General features: G+C 43.2%; 1 protein-coding gene across 4 annotated transcripts in view; it reads right to left on the bottom strand.

Moving 5' to 3' along the window:
* Window positions 1-24,699, bottom strand: part of ACIN1 (apoptotic chromatin condensation inducer 1) — a 33,873-nt gene that overhangs the window by 3,994 nt on the left and 5,180 nt on the right. The window contains exons 5-12 of one of the 4 annotated variants that reach the window (XM_021695673.2): window positions 16,627-16,712; window positions 14,074-15,342; window positions 13,367-13,582; window positions 12,784-12,899; window positions 5,270-5,411; window positions 1,743-1,785; window positions 759-892; window positions 509-661 (exon numbers count right to left, since the gene is read on the bottom strand). In XM_021695673.2, coding sequence (XP_021551348.1) covers window positions 509-661; window positions 759-892; window positions 1,743-1,785; window positions 5,270-5,411; window positions 12,784-12,899; window positions 13,367-13,582; window positions 14,074-15,342; window positions 16,627-16,712 — 2,159 coding nt within the window. Of the gene's footprint in view, window positions 1-508; window positions 662-758; window positions 893-1,742; window positions 1,786-5,269; window positions 5,412-6,841; window positions 7,285-12,783; window positions 12,900-13,366; window positions 13,583-14,073; window positions 15,343-16,626; window positions 16,713-24,699 lie in introns of those variants that run through there. The other 3 variants (XM_021695672.2, XM_021695674.2, XM_044918312.1) reach the window with 3 other exon arrangements.

Here is a 24,699-nt window from a genome sequence, read left to right as displayed (position 1 = left end):
CCCCCCCCCCCTTTTTTTAAGATAATGGAGCAATTCTTAAACACCAAACTGGCACATTCTTCTCCGTCTCCTGTTTCCTGAAACCTAGCATGTTCCTTCCACTAGGGGAAAGATTTCATTCTCCTCCACTGGATCCCGGGATTATTAATGCTTCAGTTCTGCCATGAGGAAAACAAAGGCAGGAGTGGGCAAATTTTTTCTGTATAGGGCAAGATGAGAAATATTTTTAGGCCTTGTGAGTCACACAATCTCTGTTGCAACTATTCCACGCTGACGTTACAGCACTTAGGCAGCCAGATGTAAGAGTAAATGAATTGGTGTAGCTGTGTTCTAATAAAATTTTCTTTATTATGGACAACAGGTTGGATGTGGTAGTCTGTTGACCCCTAAAAGGGCAATCAGCGCAACCCTCTGCATAGATGGCAGCTTTCCCTTCCAGGACTCTACTGTGGTTGCCTGCTTGGAGTCCACTGCCCGCTCCCCTGACGCTGGGGTGCAAGAGCCTTACCTGGGTGACAGTCCGGCATATCTTCAGCCCCTTGTCATGGGTTCCATCGTCACCATTACGCTCTGTCTCATCCTCAGAGATTCGGGAGTCGTCAGCATGAAGATCCACAATAGCCTCCTGCCCCGCCAGGGGTTTGATGTCGGGGATGAGGCTCTGGGACACAGATACCCCCCACCCCGTTACACTGGGCCCGTGTCTACTCCCACCTCAACGTGTCTCATCCTCCCCTCCCCGGCTCCTCCCACCTCACCTTGAGTGACTCGGTGGTGATACTGATGGAGGGTTTCTTCTGCGTGGTGGCTGTGCTGGCTCCCCAACGCCGCTTCCGACCAGGCTGGCCCCCCTCTGTGTCACTGTTTCCAGCTGGCAACCCCTTGGTAGCTGCTGTCCCCAAGAAATAGGACCGAACAACTAGTTAGATGGTCTTAGGTCCTCTGCTGGTTCACACCACTAACACCTACAGATAGCCTTCGACTGGAATTTCAGTAAAAGGTTAACTTAAGGAAATTATATTTGGGGGCTGGGGAAACCATGCCTCAGAGTGAATAATAGAAGGACTGGAGCCACTTTCTGACCAATAAAAACTACTTATCTCTGAAGGCAACTAGGAATGGGTAACTAGGGTGGTGAGCAGTTTAAACTTTTAGTGGCAGAACTAACTAAAGTACTGGGGAAGACAGACTGAGAAGGACATAGGAATGCAGAAAAACAAGACTATGTGATACTTATATCTAAAAGTTAGTTTAAGATTGTGACATGATCTGATCATGCTTTAGGTTCATTTTCACACTATGACTTCATATTAAGTTATAAAGATCTATTACACTTTTGTCAATTTAGAGTTCCTCATTGGGAAAATGTTAAAAATGAATAAAGGATAAACTACTAAACATTATAGAAAAGTCCCTCAAACCCACTGCTGGTTCTGAGGGTTCAGATATTTGAAAGAGGAAATGCATGTAGGGCTAGATAGGAAATGGTGAGAGACACACCTCAGTGTCATTAGTTAAGAAAAAAAATGTGACCTAGGAAAAATGACAGTGATTATCTGAAGTTTTGAATTTCAAAATAGAACCCTACATATGCCAAGAAGATGTAGATTTGCTGGGTGGAGGGAGTGGGGTGGGAAGGGGTGACCTAAGAATGCCACTGAGAGAGAATGGGAACCTATTTCTTTATGAACTGATTTTTATGGTACTCCTGGCCTTTATCAGGGATTTGGGGCTAGACTTACAGACAACGGAGATCTTCCTCTTGAATGATTTGGGCAGCGAGCTCTGTATAGAGAAGAAAAGGGGAAAAAAAAAAAAGAGAAAGAGACACACCCCACAGAGAGGGGGGAAGGAGGTTAGATGGGGCAGTCTTAGCATAGGTTCCAAAGACACAGAGAGAGAGAAACACAGAGACAGACAGAGACCAAAACAGAAGCGGCAAACGGCAAAAACGAAGCAGAATCAATGCAAGTTAGAGAAAAAAATAAAATCAAACATCACAGCAGGGAAAAGTCATCTAGTCCATACCACACCTGTGTATTAGCTTAACCAGAAATAAGCTGGAAGAGGAATTCAGGAGCCTCCCAGCCCTTTAAAGGCATGGGTCTTGCCCTCTTCCACTGTCTCTACGGGTTGAGAGGACGCCAAACCCAACAAGATATGCCCAGAACTGGGTCATCTGGTCCTCCTAGGTCTCCTTGCAAACTCTCAGAGAACACAAGGAAACAAGGAAAACTAACTTTGGGATGATCACTGCAACAAGGTAAGCCTCCTCCTTTTCTCCATGTCTAGCCTGACATCCACTGACTGTGGCTTTGAGTCACTCGGACAGCCGACTGTTAAGGCTGTCCACACCCCTACAGGGCAGCACTAGACCCACCAGAGAGGAGGCTCCTGACCCAAGGGCCAGCAGAAAGACTTTCAAGGTGCGTTTGGTAAAGGAAGGTTTTTTGGCTTTTTTTTTTTGAGGGGCAGATTGTCCCCAGGGAGCCTCCAGCTTTCCAACCCATTATATAGAGCTCTAGCAGAGCCTTACTGTTTCCTCTCCAACAGGACTTAAGCTAAGCTTAGGGGGCTCTGCCAAGGACCAGAAACTCCCAAACCTGCCATCGAGCAAGTTTCTGCCCCGAACACTCAGTGGGAGAAAGACTATGGACAGAGCAAAAAGAGAAAGAGAGAGAAAAGGGGATTAGAGTGTGTTTAGATTTCAATGCTTATTTCTGGAAAAACTAAGACCTACCACCCTTCTAAAGGGTAGGGCAGGACCCTCTTGATGAAATCCCCTTTCCCCGTCCACCCCCCAGCCCCGTTTGTGTCGTCTAACCAAGTCTCCTTGGTCTCCGTTAAGGGCCAGCCTGACCCCTAGCCAGGCCGCTCTTGATGGGTAAGTTAGTGAGGAAAAAAAAAAAAAAAAAGAAAGAAAGAAAAGAAAGAAAAAAAAAGGTCTTAATTAAAACAGGAAAAACATGAACCAAATAAATAAATAAATCCAATAAAGAAATCAGAAAAATAAAGAAAGAGAAAATAATCAAAATAAAAGATTAAATAAAAAGAAGAAGAAAATAAAGAAGAAAATAACTAGGAATATGACAAATGTTCCAGGTACCATCTCACACCTGGGATCTTCAGTTCAGCCAATCGCACCTCACTGTGTACTGTATCTAGTCAACCGCCGGTCCAATCAGAATGAGCCCTCCCTGCTAGGCGCTGTGCAATTGGTGGGGGGTTGGGTTGGCAAAAAAGGTGGGCGCACGGCGTGGTGGTCAGCACGGCACTGCCAGAGTCCTCCCAGGGGCGCAGGGGGGGCGGGAGGAAAACGTGTGGGGGGACGCTGCCCAGTTTCCATGATGTCAAGACAGTTCACTGGCGGTGGCCAGGCTCAGCGAGGGGTACGGGGGGAAAAGGGGCAGAGACATCAGTCCCAGCCCTGTAGGGGCATCATCTTGCAGTCCCTGATGAGATGGCCTCTGAGTAGCAGGAATGGTCCTGGCCTTTTATCGTGAGAGGCAGGCAGGACCCTATGTCCACCAGTGGCAAGATCCAGCAATACCACCACCCAATACTTGGAATCCAGGTGATGACTCGAGTCCCTTTCTCCTCTGCCTGTAAATGGGGAAGGGGTCCTCTCACCGAGTGGGATCATGGAGCCTCTGATGAAGGCAGCCTGGGGGTAGTAGTTGGATAGCCCCAGGACCTGGCACACATTCAGCAGCAAGGTCAGAATACTTTTCTTCTGAGAGTTGTGTGTGGCATCTCCTCAGGGACTCCAGCTGAGACAGTGGTTCCAGTCAGGTGGATGGATGAGCCCCTGCCTCCAGGGATGGAGGAGAAGTTGGAGCAACCAACATGCTGCCCTTCACCATGGACAACAGGGACCAAAGGAAAAGTCCATCTGATGAGCAAGTGGTGATACATGGCTGGCTGTCATCAGCATTAAATCCCTGGGCTCAAACCCTAGACTTCTCTGCAGGGCTCCTAGTCGTTACAGCTTAAGCCGAGAGCCTCCACTCGGTATTTTACAGCACGGCACTGTGATCACAAACATTGACTCTTTAGGAGGTCTTGGTGCCCTAGATGGGGATCCCAACAGTCTGTAGCAAACAAGGCAACCCACAGTCCTCAAAAGGGTAAGGGCATGTGGGCAGGCGCCCCAGCACTGACACAAGCTCTTCTTGGGGTGTCCCAAATAGGGAGATGATGCAAGTCCACCCCTTTCCAAATGCTTTTTGCTTTCTCAATACAAGTCTCTCCAGAACAGTGCTCTTCTTGGCCCCCTGATGTAAGCAAGGCAGGGAGGCAAAAGGGGGCCCATCACAGGATCCCATATACATGCCCCCCTCTGGCCAAGACACCTGGATAGCAGACTCGGCTCTGATTGGGCAGCTCAGTAGCAGCGGGTGGGTCCAGAGGAAGAGGCGGCATCAGCGATTGGCCAGTTGGGCAGGGTTTTATTTTACGGGCGGATTACCGTACATGAGGTACTTGGACAAAGTTTTACGGGGAAGAAGGACCTTGTAATAAATAATATTCTGCACATCAAATCACTTTCACCGGCCCCCACCCCCGCAACACACACCAAAGAAAGGCTACACACACGACAGTCCCTCCCATCCTGTTACCCCAGTCCCAAACCCAGCTAATTCTTTCTTTATTACTTTAAGAGCCAAGAAGACTTCGCTGGCTCTGATGGGGGGAGCCCCCTGAATTGGGTGCAGGATACAAGATAACATATATGCCAGAGAAGAAAGTAGAGGAGTCAGAGATATATGGAGAAGGGGCCTTTGGGATTACCCCAAGTGCTGGCTTCTTAAGTAGCTACATCTCTGCAATATGACCACTAGAGGGCAGAGGAGGAACAAAAATTCCTCAGCACGGCTCTTCGGCTGAGACCACCAAAGCCCACTAGATGGCGCTGAGCTCCCTCCCACAGGCTTTTAAAAAGGAGGGAAAGCGAACAGTTACCACAGGGAAAGCTGGGCCTGGGTCTTGGATAAAGGGCCATTAACTGACTTTTCCTTTAGTTACAAACTTCCAAGAGTCTGGACTGCACTTCCCCAACAAAGAAAGAGGAATGAATGAGCCCTGTCCCCATAACAAAGGGTCTCCCTTGCTAAACCAGCGAATTCTCCCTTGGCCCTATCCTTATCCAAGTTGGCCTACCCCCTTCTTTAAGCTATCCCACTGTGTAAGAGGGATCACCAAAGTGGTCTACTCTTTCCCCTAGGCCCACTCCTGCCCACCCACCCCAACAGGTGGCTTGGAAATTTACCTCTTTCTTCTCCTCATCTTCAGCACTGCCCTCTGGGCGGTCATCATTGCTGACTTGGTCTGCAATAGGCATGGGGGGTTCTGGAACCTCATTTTCAGGTCTGTTTTCACTTGTGTCCATGGTCACTTCCTCCTTCTCCTCACTGACAGTATGGGGAGAGGTAGGGAGGGAAGGGCAGGAAAGAATCAAGGGGAAGAGAGAGCAAGACATTAGGTTTTGGGTCAGGAAACCCCCATGCCTCATCACTTGGGTGGGGTTGGGAGGGCTGCTTTTCAGATGAGACTAGAGACCTTGCCCCCACAGGAAAACTGGGAAACTGTTTTCCTTGGGAAAAGAGCACAGATCGTAGCAACCACATCCACCCACTGCCCAGATGGGATAAAGCTGTAACGTGTGGGGTCAGAACTCCCAACTGTTTTTAGGTAATTCACCAGAGTACTCTTACATGGAAAGGAGAAACATACTCCTCTGAACACAGTCCCTCAAAAGTGTGATTTGCCCACAACCATGTGGCCTCCCTATCCCCTGGCCATAGGCATCTTTAACAAAATTGCATGAGAAATTAAGGGAAGCCTGATTGCTTAAGACAAGACAGAATGGCTGTGGCAAATCATCCCAACCTTGTGTTTATAATCAACTGCTTAATAAGGCCTACCGACCCCACAGGATGTGGAAACAACAGGAATGGAGAAATTGGGAGGGGGGGTGGTTGCAGGGAAAGTAGGGCTGGTGAGGGTTCAAACTTCAATAAGGACCCTCTCATCCAAAAGGAAAAATGACAAATGCTGGAGTCTGAAAGCTCAGAGAAGAATCAGGCCACTTTTACCTGCTCAGAGGTGTAGGAATTGTTCTTACATTCGGCTTTCACCCAGTTTCTCCCACTCCCTCATTCCAACTTCCAAGAGATAAAGAGAGCAGGCCTCCCAGTCAGGACACACCCTCCCCCACACCCTGAATCCCCTCCACCCCCACTCTGAATCACACAAGTTAGCTCCCATTTCAGGCAACGAGTCCCAGAGATTCACTTCAGATAATCTTCCCATCTCCTTTTTCTGTCTTCATCCCTAACTTCTATCTCTTAATCCCACTCCCACTCCCACCCAAACACTGGGGGAAAAAAAATCAGATTAAGATGATCAGGGGCCTAAGACCCAGGAGAGGGGAAACCAAGCCTCCCTACACTGATAACCACCACCAGAAAATTCAGCATTCCCCACAGGCTGACTGACACTCAGAGGTCAGAACAGGCTCCCCAGAGCAGGCAGGGAGGGATGCACGGGAAGGGGGAGGGGAAAATCGGAACTGTGCCCCCAGCTAACCGGCCCCCACAGAAACACGCGATTCAACTGCCTAAACCTAAAGAAAAGACTTATCCAAAAAATACCTATTTCCCACACGGAGAGGGCAAGTTGGGCCAATTAGAAATCAGGCAGGAAGGACAAAGGGGGAAAGCAGAATGACTGAAAACAAACCAAAACGAAAAGACGGAATGAAAGCCATGGGGAACAGAAGGAAGAGGAGGTAGGCTAGAGCGGTGGGGAAAAGGGATACATGGAAATGTGAAGCTCTCACCCTTCTTTGCTTTCTGATAACATGATTTTTTTTCTCCCCCTGGAAGTGCTGTTTATCCCTTTCTGGAATGGAAGAAATAACAAAAACCAAACAAAAAAAATCCTAAAAAATTAAAAAAAAAACCCACAACACCTTCCTTGTCCCAAGAGCCCACCACCTCCTCCCCAGCCACCCGATCCAGAGAGAGAAAATCGAGATGCAGCAACTGGGGATCCAAAAAATGGTAAATGGAAGGGGAGGTGGTGGTGGTGGTGGTGGTGAGGGGAAGCTAAAATAGATCTGGCTTTAAGAGATAAGCGTTAAGTCCTCACGGCAAACCCCGAGTTCGGCTGGATTGGTCTCTCTGGAGAAGGAGGAGGAAGAGGGCCAGGCTGCTGGTAGTGGCTGGCTCTATTGTATTGGCGGAGCGGCGGCGATCAGCCGGAGACATGCAGGGGAGCCATCTTGCCACTTACCCAGCAGCCCGTGTGTGCGGATGGGGGAGGGCCCTGCTGCAGCAGGGGAGGGGAAAGAGAAGAGGGAGGGCGCTGAGTGAGCAAGGTTCTTATCCTCTGGCGGGCCACAGGGAGCTCACTGCTGGCTCAATAGGCCTGGCCTTTTTCCTTCTTTTCTCAGGTTACAACAGCTACCAAGGCCTAACCCCAGAGGGAAAGGGTGCGCTCTCCTTGTCTTCCCAGGGGGAGGGGGCTGGGTGGAGAGGACATACAAAGTTACAGCTGCTTTCTTAGAAGATTCCAGAGAAAAGAGGGAAGGGAAACAGCAGAGCTCGGGAGTGAAAAATGATTAAAGGAGGAAAACAACAAAGCCAAAGGTGAAAGAGACACAGAATGGAGGGTCATGAGCAATTTTTTATTTGCCCACCTCCCTCTATCCTAGAAGCCAGTCAGCTGTTCCTGCGGGGAGGGGGGATGAGAACAGGCACTATCCAATCACTACAGTAGCTAGCTGGCTGCTCACCCCAAGCAATGACCACGTGTTATTACTCCAACCTGTCCTCTCCCCAGGGATGGCGGGAGGAGAGGATAGGAGAGAGTTCCTTTCGGAATTACCAGTAGAGAAGGGGAGAGGTGTCTCTGAAGAGATGACAGACAACTTTGTTTCACAGAGTCTTTAATAAGGTCACCCTGCCCCGGGGTCCACTGGAGTCAGAAAGGAAAAGGATAAACAGGGCAAGGGGACCTTGGGTAGCTGAAGCATGAAGGCCACTTCTTAGAGCAAGGGCTCCAAGGTGGGAGCTCCAAAGTTAGATAAGAAGCCGAAGTGAGAGAGCTGTTACACGGGGCGGCGGGGTTCTGCTGGGCCGGAAATGTTTGGGAACTAAACGGAAATTAATCATGGGCATCTTCACGAGACTAAATGTGAAATAAGAAGCTGACTCTAATCGTTCAAAAAAAGCACTCAGGAGATGCTCAAAAACGACTCCTTTGTTGACTGCAAAGGTGATCCTTCTGCATCCTAGTGGCAGCAGAGGTTTAACAGTAAGGTATTTAATCAAAAGCTTGGTATTATCTCACTTGTAATTCTAGAGCTTTCAGCCAGGAATAAATTTTCCTCCCCACTGCTTAAAATCTGATACATGCCAACTACATGTTAAAGTGGTCATGTTTACACATTACTCTAAAAGTTCCCTTTCACTTAGTGGTCCCTATCTGTTCAGTAAGACTGAGAGCTCTACAGTCAAACTGGCTAGGGCCCAATCACGGCCCGACCGTGCTCCCATACAAGTTCTGTGACACTGGGCGAGTCTCTGATCCTGTGTATCTCTTACTTTATCTGTAAAGTGGGGATCACAACGATACCTATCTCATGGACAGTGTGGTAAGGCTTTGCCCTTAAGAGTCTGGCTTGGACAAGTCAAGGTAAGTATATGCATAAAATCATGTACATTTAATAGGCCATTATCTCATTTGATACCACCTATGGAGCTTTTCCTGAGTTTTCTCAAAGAGTAGACTGCACTTTCTCTGATGCGAAGGCATTCGGTAGTTGGTTTGACAGGTTTTCAGCAAGAACCTCATCACTCTGTATAATAACTACTGGTTGACTTGCCCCTCACCTCCACCTTGCAGGATTCCTCAAGGTCAGGGACTACATTCCTTAATCCCTAGCCCAGGGCCTAACACAAAGAAATGCTCAGTAAATATTTCTGAATTAGGCTGTCATTGTGTATATACCAAGTGGACACTTTAATAATTGCTTGCTGAACTAAATGTTTTTCTTCTTCTTCTTCTTCTTCTTCTTCAAGTAAGCTCTATGCCAATGTGGGGTTTGAACTCATGACCCCGAGATCAAGAGTCGCATGCTCTACCAACTGAGCCAGAAAGCACCCCAAAGTTTTCTTCTTAAACATTATTTTAGATGGAACTCCCACAGAGAATGTTACCTCACAAAGAATGTTACCTTCCAACATCCTCAAATAAATGTTCCCTATCCATCAATTGTCCTAAAATAGTTTCAGCTGCCAATATGCCTCTCCAGAAGTAGCTTCCTTGGAGGAAGAATTTTTCTTTCACTGGAAATTCTTTCTCATTTTTTCAAGAATAAGAATTTTACGACGTTATCCTTGGCCTTCTTAAGACACAGTGAGTTCGTGCCATCTATTTCCCCACAAACAATTCTGTGGGATCCAAGATTCCTAAGACTTTATTTTCATAAGAAAATGAGGAATCCTTGAAACTGCCCCCACAAGGGATTCAAATCTATTTGCAGGACCGGTCCCAAAGCCTTGTTAGCTACTTGTCAGAGGCCCATGCAGCTTTTCTTTGTAGGCCTTTTTAAACAAAAGGCATCTAGACATCTCCCTTCCCACATTTAAGTTCTTGCACAAATATTTCTGATATCTTTGAAAAATCTGTGAAATTGCATGGGGGTTTGGGGGTAGGAGAGCTCTATCCATAATTGAACAGCACACAAAGCATTTGCAGCCCAGAAGGAAAGGACAGAACTACTTGGAGACTAACAACATCACATTATAATTCATATCTAAATAAGATTCAGAGAAACTAACAGAAAAGGAAATTTCTACAGGCGTGTTTGTTTGAATTTTAGTTACTGTAGAAAATTCATGAGGAGCTGAGGACCTGATATGAAATAGTGGGATGTGACTATTCTCAAGCAGTGAGACTTAAATATAGAATACCGGTTTCAATCTTGGTTTCAAGATAACCAAGGATGATATGATTTTGGGGGTATGTTCGTAGATTCTACTTTTAAAAATTATGCATTATTTGGCATATTGGTACTGTAGATTCCCTGGAGAGTAACCATTACATTGTCATACTGGCTTAAAGGACTATTTTCTTCCTCGTACTCAGACAAAAGGACAAATAAACATAATAAGCCAAAAGCCCAAAGCTGCTATTGCCTGCAAGGGTTGTGTACTCAGCGAAGTTGTATTTAGAAAAATTCAGGTTTGAATTAACTACTGCTGGATAATACAGTTGCTCACACAAAAGTTCTTTTTTTCCCCCCTATTTTTTTTTTAATGTAAAAACAGTAGCATTATTTTCTGCTGTATGAAGACACTTTTGTTATATCCATAGTAGGCAGAAGATTGGATTTTGGAACATGGCTCAATTGAAATAGGACTGAGGGCTCACAAATTCCTGCTCCAAGCAATGACAAGATACCTTACCTCATAAATTAAGAATTCCTCAGGGCACAATCAGAATCAGAATGGATTTAACAAAGCACAGAAAAAGTTAGGCAATCTCTTCCAGGTGCTGACAGGTCCTTGAAGTCTTTTTTTTTTTTTTTTTTAAACACTTTACTGAATCAACAGGCCCTAACTCTGTCTTTTGTTGAGACAGGAAAACCAAGGTTAAGCCACAAATAGTCTTTTCCATTTAGCACTGCTGATCCCACTTTTAAAATTGGCCAGGGGCTCCAGAGGTCACCAGGCTGAAAACTAGGACTCTAGAGTGGTGAAAGACTAGGACTGTTGTGAATCAGATGCAGTAAGGCTTCCAGAAATGTAGTTAAACCTCTCAAAGATTCATTTACCAAATCCAATGCCAGAATAGCCTATGAGTTTAAGCCCTTGGGCATGTCTTTTTATTAGGCTGCTGAATAGACCATCTGGAAGACAGGCAGAGGGAAAATGGGTAAAGGGGATGTGTGTGAGCTACTCCTGAGCTCAGATTGCATTTCTCACCTATAGGCTGCTTCACTGAAGCTTGCCTACACAACAATGGACAGTCTCAGTATTTGCCCAAGGTGCCACTTGCCTGTCACCTTGTTGGAATCGATGTGACTAGATTACCTCAGTCATAAAATGGAAGATCAAGGGCACCTTTACATGGGGACAAAAACTCTGTACAGGACTCCAAGCTTCATTTGCCCTGGACTTGCATGCTAAAGTCCAGAAATAAAGATGTTTCAAAATAGCATCAAGTGCCATTTTGTTGCCAGGATCTCACAGACCAACTGAAGTTTTAGGGCAAAGCAAAACCTTTTCAGAAAATTACTTGCTTCACAGGGGTATAGGAGGCAGTTCCTCAGGCCCAATTACTAGCAGGCTGTCAACACCTACTTTAAAGCTGCCATTATACAAAGGACATGCTGTACCCCCATGGGATGGGGTAGGGGAGGGCAGGTATTATCTCTGGTTCATGGATATGGAAGGGAAGGTGTCACCCCATTTCCTCATCGATGGTGTAGCTGGGGAATCCTGAACACCTTCCAGAATCCGCTGGGTTTTCACTTTATGGTCCTAGAAGAAAAACCCTCTCCAAAGGATAATGTACCCACCCCAAAAGGGAAAAACAAAACTTTTCAAAGGAAGTAGAGTGAACTTTTGACTTTCAAACCAAAAAAGTAATGGCCACAAGATGGCAGCAGAGGCAAGACCATTAGAAAAGACAGTAGCAAGGGTATATCCCAAGACAAAAGCTATATAGATACTAAGGAGTACAAAACTAGTATTAAAATTGTAAGGAAATGAGGTAATAAATCATGTCACCTGCCCACCACCCTCCAAAATCAGAGGTAAGATAGTCTGAAGCTCTCAGAAGTGTGTAAATTAGACTTTTGCATAAAGGGGCAAAATCATACTGATAGTATGAGTGTTAAAAATGACATAAAAACCAACATAGAACAACTTTAGGCCAACTGTCTACACTGGATGTTCACTAAAGCAGTAAAAGCAGTATAGGATTCTTGATATCTAAAAGCTAAGCAATCTTATTTCCACAATGTTTTGCTTTTCATTTTCCATGGGACTCTAAAGCCAGGAATTTGGGTTCAATGGCTTTTTAACATATAGTACCTAGTGCAGAATAATGAACGAATGATATACCTGTTCTTACCTGTATTTTTCTAGAACTAAATATAAGGAATAAAAACTGACATTAATTAAGTAAATGGTAAAAATCAATCCAAGGGTCTTAGGGGCCCAAAAACAAACTTCTGATTGATATATGCTTCATATTTTGCTATACTGCATCCGGTAAGAACTAAGATAGATTGTGCTTAATAAAAAGACAGCTAATAACTAAGGAAAACAACAGAAACTCAAAAACAACACCCTCCTTTGACTTTCTTGGTAGACTCTTGATATCCCCTTTATTAAACTGTGTTTCCAGGCTCGGATGTAGCTGGTAAACGTGAGTTAAACACTGAGTTAAGATGACCTGAGTCAACTCCCTTACACTGCCTTGAGTTTGGAAACCAAAGCCTCTGCTACCTGCTCCTTAAAAGAACTATTTTGGTCAGATGATCTCAGATATGGGTTTCCTTATGCTCTAACCACCACTTTTCAGAGTACCTTAAGAATTCCGGTGGCAGCTCTCAACATAACTGAGGCCTAGCCTTTATCCAGATAAAGCTCTGCCTTTACGTTTTAAAAGGAAACTAGGACTGCTTAGTCAAAGAACCCCAGGGAGCAAAGAACTATTCCACACTCCCAGTCCCTTGTTATACCCCAGTTGAGACAGATTACTTACACAGTGTGATGAATCCTTTCTGATTCTGGTAGGTGAGCGGTCAGGGTCTCTGAGGTTTGGGGCTGTGTGGCAGCTGGTGGCTCTGCCTCTTCAGCTTCACACTTCTTTGGGCTCCCCTGTCAGGACAAACATAGCAAAACACCCATAGCAACGTACTTAAATCTGTTTGGTTCCTCTTCTTTAAACCTGGAGCTGGTAATAAAAGGCAGTGGCAGCTCCACACTTAGCCCTATAGATCTTTATTTTCATTTAGAAAGTGGAATGGAATGCTGCTTAAAGAATTTCTATGCCAACAATCATTTTATTAGAATTCTTTTTTGAGAGAACTGAGAAAAGGCTTCCTTTGGGGCAGAAAAAAAGGAGACATTCTGTGCAAGTGACCCTGGGAGCCCTGGAGATGAGAAACCTGATGCCTAGCCTCCTATAGAGCTTTCATGAACCAGGGAGCTGGAACGGAGTGGAATCTTACAGGTATCCCCAACCATCTAGATTTCTACTGAACCTTATCCAGACTAGCTAAGACAAAAGGGAAAATCATGCCTAATCCTCCATCTCCTTCTAGGAAGGGGGCATAATAGCCTACCCGCTCAGGTTGTAACCTCTGGGTCACATGCTTTTCAGCTGGCTCAGGTTGGCTCAAATGCCTCACTCGGACAGAGGATGAGGTGGAAGTCCTCTCCTTTGGCTCAAGGACCTGCAGTTGTGGCACTGGTGGAGTAGCAACCTCCTGACCAGAAGAGGGATCTTTGGTTTCAGTGTAGCTGGTGCTGCTGTCCCTGGAGACTCCAGGGCTCAGAGACTGAAGAAATGAAGCACATAAGGCAAATTATTTTATATGGTATATATTCAATACATCACTGAGTTTTCCAACTTCCGCGGACTCAGTTTAATACTTTGGACCCTTCTCTCCCTATGTTTATTCCTCTTTGAGTTCGTGATCTCCTTGACTTCCTAGAGTATTCAGCAAATTATTTATTAAGTCCCAAGTAGGTGCTAGGATACTAAGATACACATGTAAAAAGGCATGTCCGTATCTTCAAGTTTATAGACTGCTGAAAATGGGTAAATGATTCAACTTTGGAATCAAAGGGACTCAAAAAAATGAAAAAGGACTCTATTTAGGGATTAATGAATTAAAAATTAGACTCAGAAATGATAGGAAAATAATCACTGACCTGGGGAGTAAAGGAAGCTTTTCCCATTCCTGCCAGAAATTATAATAGTTCTCCTGGGGTTGAAAAACACTGGAATACAAACAAAACAACGCACCCAGGATTCTCCCACACTTACTTTTCTGCTGTTGCTTGAAGCTGAACGAGAACGGGAACGGGAACGGGAACGTGACCTGGACTCTGATGTGGATCGGGAGCCCATCTCGGATCTACCACGAGGGTTGGTGTGAGTACGTGCCCGAGATACATCTCTCTGCTTGGATTTTGGAGATGAGTGAGACTGAGAGCCTGAGCTGTCAGGAGAGCGAGATCTTGATCTAGAACTGGAGGATGAAGAGGACGACCGGCTTGAGGAGGAGTCAGCTGACTGTTTTAATCTGTGGCTTGGGAGAAGGGTATGAGAAGCCCTTCTACCTTCCTTCTGTTCCAAAGACAGCTGTTTCAGAGATTCCTCAGTGATCCCTTTGGCCGGTGCTAATTCCTCGATTTTAAGAGGGAGTGGTTGAGCAGATTTTTCTGACTCAGTTTCAAGACCCTTCTGGGGTGAGCATTCAGTTAGTGTGTTTTTCTGAACTAGGGGCAGGACACTCTCCTCTGGCACTTTCTCTGCTAGAGATTCTGCTTTGGTGTTTGCAGGACTTGACAAAGGAGACAGGCCTCCCACCAACTGGACAGTATGCTGAGATATTAATAGCTCCCTGGCCTCAGCATCTGTATTAGCAGGAGATAGCTGAGTGAGGACAGGGGGAGCTGGGCCTTCCATGGGCTCTATTTCTTCTTCACCCTGGAGCTGTGCATTAGGCGGTGAAGATGCTTCCTTGGTAAGTAAAGGTGGGGGAGTTTCCTCCTCACTGGCATTTTGCTCTGGTTGTAGCACAAGAGGGGCCTTCTCCAGATCTTCAATCAGTCGAGGAGGGGAAGGGGACTTCGATTTTTCCTCCAAGCCTTGTGAAGATTTTATTTCCTTTTCTTCTTCCTCAAGGGAAGAAACTGTTTTCATTTCTTTCTCCTGCTGATGTCTGGCCATAAGACTTCTTCTGGCTTCTTCCTGGGACCTTGTGACTCTTCCCCCTCTCTCTAACCCCTCCTGTTCCTGGGATCTTATGGTTTGGGGTCTCTCATCTATCACCTCCTCTGGTTTTGCTCTGGGCATCTCTTCCCCCTCTTCTGCTTCCTCAAGTTGTTTCATGACTGGTGCATCCCTAGATTTTTGTCCTTCATCTTCCTCTTCCTCTTCCTCCTCTTCTTCCTCTTCTTCCTCCTCTTCTTCTTCCTCCTCCGTTTTCAAATTTCGATCTGCTCTGACCCTCAGATTTCTGGAAGGTGTTTCTTGATCCTCTTCCTCCTCAGCCACCTGGCTACACTCAGAGAGTTTAGCTGCTCTTGCCTGAAAGAAAAGATATACAGTGGATCCAAGTATATTTGCTCACTATCAACAGAGGAGAAAAAAGTATCTCAGGAGATACACATAAGAAAGAGAAACTCAATGATACAAGCTTGCATCCACACACACAAGTGTGGCAGTAAACAAGCATGGTCTATCAAGCTCTTAAGGGGATCAAAAGAGACTACAAGTGGAATACATTAATGAAACCGCTACTAGTTCATTTTTTAGTTTCAAGCTTTAAAAATAAATACAAACTGAACATCTAGAAAGTGGCAAGGGGGTGGGGGAACTGACCTATCATCACTTAATGTAATTATTTTTCTCATTTTGGTATATTTAACTTTTTCCTCATCATTTCTTTTCCATAGTCATAATCATAACACAGATAAACTTTTGTGCTCTGGCTCACTTAACACTGTATCACATGGCTTTAAAGTTCTAATTGAATAACTGTATCTTTTTTAATAATGTACTTTAGGAATACAGACCAGCCTTTAAGTTAACTTTCATAATTAAGTTTTAATTTATATTTGCTTAGAAATCTGAGCAGACCTAATTAGAAAACAAAAAACCAGCTCTTTCATCTGGGCTGCCCACATGCCATCCAGGAAGGAAGACCCGGAAACTTTGGGCCACATGAGCCACAGCCGCATCAGCAAGCACTGGAAGCCAGAGGAGGCCAGGGTAATGCTGGAGACACGCATCATCACAGGGTCAACTTCGAGAAATATCACCCAGGTTACTTTGGAAACGTTAGTATGAGGCATGAGCACTTGAGGAACCAGAGCTTCTGCCCATCTGTCAACCTTGACAAACTGCGGACCTTAGTCAGTGAGCAGGCACGGGTAAATGCTGCCAGAAACAAGACCGGAGCTGCTCCTATTCCTGACGTGGTGCACTCAGGCTACTACAAAGTTTCAGGAAAGGGAAAGCTCCCCAAACAGCCTGTCATCGTGAAGGCCAAATTTTTCAGTAAAAGAGTTGATGAGAAGATGAAGGGGGTTGGGCGGTGCTGTGTCCTGGTAGCTTGAAGCCACATGGAGGGAGTTTCATTAAATGCTAATGAGTGCTTTTGAAAAAAAAAAAAAAAAAAAAGGAAAACAAACAAAAACCACCCCCTAAACTCCCATAAATGAGATAAAGATGAAAAAGAGGAAAAAGAAGAGGACTACAGAAATCTAAAGAGACACAAACTCTGAAAAAGTCTTAGGAGGAAGAGAAGGAGGAGATATCCAAAGCAGTATCCAAAGAAGTGATAAATGCTTTAAGAGATGTTTGAGTTACCTGTCTGACCCTGGATGATCGTCTTTCTCCTTTCCTTGGTTTATCATCATCAGATTCACCTTTCTCTTCAGAAATAGAGCTTTTTCCTATCAAATGAAAGAAAATCAAGTCAGATTCATGGCATAAACATTCATTCAAGGATGCTTTCTAAAATTCAATCACAGCATATTAGCTGGTCAATACATATCTATATTAATTTCTTTAACTTCTATGCAGAAAATTATATAAAGTTCTAAAGCGGGGGGGGGTGCCTGGGTGGCTCAGTTGGTTAAGCGTCTGACTCCTGGCTTTGGCTCAGGTCACGATCTCAGGGTCCTGGGACAGAACCCTGCGTTGGGATCTGCACTCAGTGGGGAGTCTGCTTGAGGATTTTCTCTCCCTCTGCCCCTCCCCCTGCTCCCATGTGCTCGCTCGCTTGCTCTCTCTCAAGAATAAAGAAATAAATCTTAAAAATGAATAAATAAATAAAGTTCTAGGGGTCTTATTAATAATGCCTGCCGTGCATGTCTGGAATATTTTCAATATCTCAAAGCCAATTCACATATTATGAATAACTCAAATAACTATAAAATTACCACCTGGTGCTTCATAACTACCAGGGGCTTCAAACTGTTTTGCAGGGATGTACAAAGTGCCTCCTATTTCTATAAAATGTTTTGTTACCATTTTTCTGGATTGCCTACTGCTACCACTAGTAGTTTTGAACAAAATATGATGATTAACAAACCAGTTTGTGAAATGACAATCTCATGAAATAGTACTTAAATGAATTATTTTTAGGCCCTAAAGTTCCTAGAAATTACTTCAAGCCACTGGACAGGGCTTCAGAAATGGGCCCCCTCAATTATGTTTTTATATAAAGAGCTCAAGGTAAGATTTCTTTTTGAAAGGAAAAATAAGTTTAAGAAAGCTTGAAAACAACCAAACTAGGTCGTTTCAAATAATAACTCCATGTAAAACTGGAAAAAAAAATTTCATTCACATTCCATGAAGGAAGGCAACTATGCATAAACCACTTAAACAATCTGGTCTTGGGGCACCTTGGTGGCTCAGTCGGTTAAGCGTCCGACTCGATTTTGGCTCAGGTCATGATCTCAGGGTCGTGAGATTGAGCACCGCATTGGGCTCTGCACTGAGCGTGGAGCCTGCGTGAGATTCTCTCTCTCCTTCCTCTGCCCCTCCCCACTCTCCTGCAAGTGCTCTCACTCACTCTCTAAAAAAAACAAAAACAAAAAACACCAACCAATTTGGGTCTAAATGTCTTGACCAAGAAAAAGGCAGCGATGGACTGAAAGATTTCTAAGTTTCCTACCAGCATTAAAATATTACACAAAATAGGGGAGCCTGGGTGGCTCAGTTGTTAAGCGTCTGCCTTCAGCTCAGGTCATGATCCCAGGGTCCTGGGATCGAGCCCCGCATCGGGCTCCCTGCTCGGCGGGAGGCCTGCTTCTCCCTCTCCCACTCCCCCTGCTTGTGTTCCCTCTCTCGCTGTGTCTCTGTCAAATAAATAAATAAAATCTTAAAAAAAAAAAAATTACACAAAACAGCAATGCAAGTATTGATGAGAGTCAGTTTAGAAAACAGCCTCAAGATGAGTATATTCCAGAGACTTAACTCAGTTAGATTGGGCTCAATTTTAATATAGTACAAAAGGCTCAAATGATCCACAAAACCATGTCCTACACTAAACTGGCACAAATAAAACAGATGGTGTAAGCTCTAACCCAAAGTCTTATTTCTATATCCCAACAATCTAAAATGAATTAGTCTTTGCTTCTGTAACTAAAAAAAGAAATATAAAATGAACTAAAAGACTGCACATATTTTGTAAAACTTTACTCCATGATCACTTTACTCACTGGATCTCTGAATATATACCATTTCATATCTGGGTTATTGAATAAAGACTTGCATTATGGGTGTGTGTACAGGATCTATGGTTAGGATATATAGTAACAGGCCAGATTCTCTACCAAACACTGAGGAATAATCTGTAAGAAATTAATAAATAATGTGGTGATTGTAGTATCAATAATAACTTCATAATTAAATAACCTGGAATAGGTTTTTTACAAAATGAGTAAAACTGAAAGAAAATTGTTTTCCATTAATTTTAGATAAAACTCCTCTACAAATTTAAAATAAGCAATTTTTGTAGTTTAACAAAAAAGAAAAAAAAAGGTAGAGGCTGGGGGGAGGGGCAAACAGGCAGAGCAGAGAGGATTTTTACAACACTGAAAATACTCTGTATGATATTGGAATGATGGGTACATATTATACATCTGTCCAAACCCATAAAATGTACAACTCAAGAGTGAACGCTAAGGTAAACTATGGATCTTGGGTAATTATGACTTGTCAATGTAGGTTCTTCAATTTTAAAAACGGTACCACAATGATGGGGGAATGCTGATAATGGGAGAGGCTATGTATGTGTGGGAATAGAAGGCATACAGGAAATCTCTGTACCTTCCTCTCAATTCTATGAACCTAAAACTGCTCTAAAAAAAATGTCTCGGGGGGTGCCTGGCTGCCTCAGTTGGTAGAACATGTGACTCTAGATCTTAGGGTTGGGAGTTCAAACCCCATGTTGGACATTTTTATAAAAATTTTTAAAAAAATGTCTTAAAATCATCCAGATGCTTAAGAATTAAAAAATAAATAAAAATAAAAAAGAAGGGGTGCCTGGGTGGCTCAGTTGGTTAAGCACTGGATTCTTGATTTCAGCTCAGATCATGATCTCAGGAATGTGAGACTGAGTCCCTCGTTGGGCTCCTACAATGGGTGTGGAGCCTGCTTAAGATTCTCTCTCTCCCTCTCCCTCTGCGCCTCCCTGTCCCCTTGTGTACTCTCTCTTTAAAAAAAAAAAAAAAAAAAAAAAGATGGGCGCCTGGGTGGCTCAGTCGGTTAAGTGACTGCCTTCGGCTCAGGTCATGATCCCAGGGTCCTGGGATCGAGTCCCACATTGGGCTCCCTGCTCTGCGGGGAGCCTGCTTCTTCCTCTCCCACTCCCCCTGCTTGTGTTCCCTCTCTTGCTGTGTCTCTGTCAAATAAATAAATAAAATCTTAAAAAAAAAAAAAAGAGGTTAACTAGGTTAGAGGGACAAGAACGATCTGAATATTGTAGATATTTTAAGCTTTACATAGACAAAGAAAAGATGAGGAAAATTATACAGCCAAGTCTCAACTGAGGTTTTTTTTTATTTTGTGAGACTATGGATGATTTAAAAACTTGGTTTTTTTCCCTAGTTTTTGAAATTTTCTTTAATAAATACATACTACTTTTTGTAATAACAAAATAAATATTTTTTTTGATTTTTTTTTATTCTTATGTTAATCCCCATACATTACATCATTAGTTTTAGATGAAGTGTTCCATGATTCATTGTTTGTGCATAACACCCAGTGCTCCATGCAGAATGTGCCCTCCTCAATACCCACCACCAGGCTAACCCATCCTCCCACCCCCCTCCCTCTAGAACCCTCAGTTTGTTTTTCAGAGTCCATCGTCTCTCATGGTTCGTCTACCCCTCCGATTTCCCCCGCTTCATTCTTCTCCTCCTGCTACCTTCTTCTTCTTTTTTTTTTTTCTTAACATATATTGCATTATTTGTTTCAGAGGTACAGATCTGAGATTCAACAGTCTTGCACAATTCACAGCGCTTACCAGAGCACATACCCTCCCCATCAAAATAAATATCTTTAAAAGGATAAAAAAATCCTATTGTCTGGAAAAAAATATATACTCTTCAAATCCTATGAACAGCTAAAATTCATAGGCTAGTCATCCCAAGTACTGGCTTTTATCATTACAAGTTCGTTTATTTATTTATTTGACAGAGAGAGCGCTTGCGCATCCATGCGCACATGCACTCAGAAGCAGGGGGAGTAGTACACAGAGGGAGACGGAGAAGCAGGCTCCCTGCTGAGCAGGGAGCCCAATGTGGGGCACCATCTCAGGACCCTGGGATCATGACCTCAGCCGAAGGCAGATGCTTAAGAAGGCAGATGCTTAACCCAATTAGCCACCCAGGCATCCCTACCTATCACTGCAAGTTCTAAGAAACATTCTCTTTGTTTTCTTTTTAATTTAAAAACAGGAGTTATATGCACATATTTAAAGCCATACTAAAGATGCTTTGTGGTGAATAACAAGCTCTCCATAAGCACCTATACGCTCTGAATAAATAAATGTGATTTTAAGCGGTGGGAAAAAGACATGTTTTATGAAGTCGGTCAGAGATAAATGTGTTAAGTCAAACAGTTCTAGAATTGTGATTTTAAAATTAGGTATGTACAAGCAAATAGCCTCTTTCTCCACCTACTGAAAGGTGAATGCTATTCTGTTGGATCATAATTGTTTTGATGCTGTAAAATTGCAGTGATAGGATTCTAGATGATTACTTCTCTGGAAGCACTTAAGTCATCAAAGAGATATGGGCTATTCAGAAAGTTTTGGTCATGAATGTTTTGCAAAAAAAATGATAACTGGAGGGGACCTTCAGACATAAAACAGGAACTTCTAAGCAACACAAAATATAAAGAAGAAAAGACAAGAAGAAATGAAGAATCACTTTCTAGATCCCTGTAAGGAACTGATGTGATGCAGACAAGCTTCTGGGAAAGGTGACATCTTCTATTATGGGAACATGGCCACATTAAATGTCTTAAAACAGATGTTAATAATATGCGATGTGTAGTGGGCGCCTGGGTGGCTCAGCTGGTTGGGCGACTGCCTTCGGCTCAGGTCATGATCCTGGAGTCCCTGGATCGAGTCCCGCATCGGGCTCCCTGCTCAGCGGGGAGTCTGCTTCTCCCTCTGACCCTCCCCCCTCTCATGTACTCGCTCTCTCTCATTCTCTCTCAAATAAATAAATAAAATCTTAAAAAATAATAATAATAATAATATGTGATGTGTAGAAACTGAGCACCTTTAGCAAAGGGTGGAGCCAATGCAAGTGAAGAAATATATTTCAGGCGTTGAAAAGCAAGAGTAGGAGCGCCTGGGTGGCTCAGTTGGTTAAGCAACTACCTTCGGCTCAGGTCACAATCCTGGAGTTCTGGGATTGAGTCCCACACGTGGCTCCCTGCTCAGCGGGGAGTCTGCTTCTCCCTCTGACCCTCCCCTCTCTCGTGCTCTCTCTCATATATAAATAAATAAAATCTTAAAAAAAAAAAAAAAAAAAAGAAAAGCGAGGGTTAAGATTCTAAGAGTCTAAGATTTCTAAGATTCCAAAGTCAGAAGGCTTCAGGTTGCTAGACAGTAGAGAAGTGAAGAATGTTTATAAGGGCCATATAGAAAGTAGTGTCTTCATTCTAGAAAACAAATCCCTGAATATGAATAAGAAGCAGGAATTAAGAGAATGGAGACCTGGCAATGACACCAAACCTAAATCTGACTCATGTTAGCTGAGTAACTTATCTAGCATTTCTCTAGAATCTCAGCTTCCAGATTTAATAAGAGAAAAAGGAATGAGGACTATATGCCCTATAAGAAAAAGGCTGGTTAAAATCCTCTGGAGCTATACCTTTGTTAAAGAATCTGTATACTGATAGCCATTTTTAAATGTTTTTCTAGACTGGACTCTTTCTGAAATAATTAATAGTAATAAGAATTTTTGTACAACCGGGCGCCTGGGTGGCTCAGTCGGTTAAGCGGCTGCCTTCGGCTCAGGTCATGATCCCAGCGTCCTGGGATCGAGTCCCGCATCGGGCTCCCTGCTCTGCGGGGAGCCTGCTTCTCCCTCTCCCTCTGCCTACTTGTGTTTTCTCTCTATCTCTCTGTCAAATAAATAAATAAAATCTTTAAAAAAAAAAAAAAAAAAAGAATTTTTGTACAACCAATCATGGTCTAGAGGCAAGTCTAGACTTCTGACTAGGGAGGATGAATACTGTCTCCCAACACGTAAGAAAAATCTAAGAAAGTGGTAGAGAGAGAAGTCAAGAAGGAGAACCATGAAGGATGTTATAAACCAATTCTTCCTATTTGGGGTCTTGTCTACAGCACATAAACAGGAGGTTGCTGGAATATAAGCCAAAGACTCTGATTAATTACAATACTGAAAAACTATTCTTTCGGGTAGTCACTCACAAATTGAGTTGATTAACTAACTACTAGGGGACTTTAAAAAAATGTACAGTCCCAGGACTCACATTCCCTGAGACTCTTGGGGTAGGGCCCAGGAAGCCATATTCTTAAAAACAGTTTAATACCAAAAAAAATATCCTCAGGTGCCACTACTGATTAGCAAACTGTTACTAAAAACCTTCCTTTAATGAAAATCTTAATTAGAGAAAACCCCCAAAACATCCAAGTAAGTTGGCTTCCCAATAGTTTACTGGCCTATGGCAGACTAACATTGCACATTTTGAAAGAATCGAATTTTCTGGGTAAACTCCAGGCATTACCACTGATCCAACTAAACACCGCTAGAACTCCTACTACCACTCCATTTAGGACCCTGACCAAATTTTGTACCACATCTATGAGATTCATATTCTAGCCAAGATCAGAGGTAAGAAAGTTTATGGCAGAGAGTACACTGAAGAGCACAAATAGCAATTGTTAGCTACTCTACAATTTACTACATTCATCTCTTCTATTTTATTTTTCGCCTCTATCTTTCCTCTTCTTCAACCTGTTTTTGTCCCCCCTTCATCAATTACCGCCACAGGGAGAGTCCAGCTGATGACAAAAAGGACTGAAGAGACTGGTTACCTTTATTCTAAATCTTTATTTGCTTTTGAAACCTTATTTCTATTTCAGGATCCAGTTTTTTCATTTCAAATTACATTTAGAACTGAGAGAGACTCTCTTTTTTTAAAGAGAGTTCCTCATCAAATCATGTTCCTACCAAGAATTTTCAATGGCTTCCCCCCTACTATTTTTCCCCCCTAAAAAAACTCATATTCATTGGCTTGATACTCAAAGCCCTTTGCAATATTATCCCAATGTACCTTTTTAATTGTTCCTCTGACTACTCTTGAATATGAAAGAATACTTTACTCTGGCTAGATTCGTTTATTACCTATCCTTTAAAAATATCACATTCATCCCTATCTTTATGCTTTTGTTCCTTCCTAAAAATACTCTCCTATCTCCTCTGGACCAATTCAAATCCTACTTATTTCTAGGGCTCAGCTCAAATCCTACACCTTCTTCACGAAGCTCTCTCTAATCACTCTAGTCCCCACAGAACTTTTATTCTATATTTTTATGGTCTGTTTGCACTATTTATGTCACTTTAAAACACACCATCTTCTGTTGTTGGCTTTATGTGCAATTATCTTCTCTCTTCTGAAAAGATTTTACAAAGTGCTAACTCCCCATATACTCTAGCATGAAGATATGTATATAGCAGAAATTCAATAAATATTCTCTTGACTTTTACTTGAGGAGAAACACTAATTTAGAAGAGTCTTCCCCTTCCTCCTGGCTTTACAATCAGGGAAAAGAGTGCTAAGAGCAAAATGGATCAATTGAGGCTCTGCTACTTTTGTATTTGAGGAGAAAAGAGATCTCTAAAATAACTTATTTTTGAGGAGAAAAGAGATCTCTAAAATAACTTATTTTTCTTCTACCATTAAGTATCTTCTAAAAATCTATGTTCAGAAAGGAATTCTAGGGGTGCCTGGGTGGCTCAGTCAGTTAAGCGTCTGCCTTCAGCTCAGGTCATGATCCTGGAGTCCCAGGATCGAGCCCCATGCCGGGCTCCCTGCACGGTAGGGAGTCTGCTTCTTCCTCTCCCTCTGCTCCTCCCCTCGCTCATGCTTGTTGTCTCTCTCTCAAATAAATAAATTAAATTAAATTAAAAAAAAAAAAGGAATTCTATATTAATCAGAAGAGCTAGTAACTTCCACACGTTCTAAAAATATTAAATATGGAGTGATCACTTTCCCTATGACCACTAACATTAATAATGATTTAAAATACTTTTAATGTACACATTGGTTTAACATATCTACTTACTATCCACATGTCTTATATACATTTTCTCCTAAAAGTATACCATCTTACGTAGTTTAGAAGACAAAGGCTGCATTTATAGACTTTTGCTTGAAATACTATACAAA

This window comes from Neomonachus schauinslandi, chromosome 9 (assembly GCF_002201575.2).
Source record: "Neomonachus schauinslandi chromosome 9, ASM220157v2, whole genome shotgun sequence".
Taxonomy (NCBI): Eukaryota; Metazoa; Chordata; class Mammalia; order Carnivora; family Phocidae; genus Neomonachus; species Neomonachus schauinslandi.
This window is presented reverse-complemented; position numbering and strand designations above follow the sequence as displayed.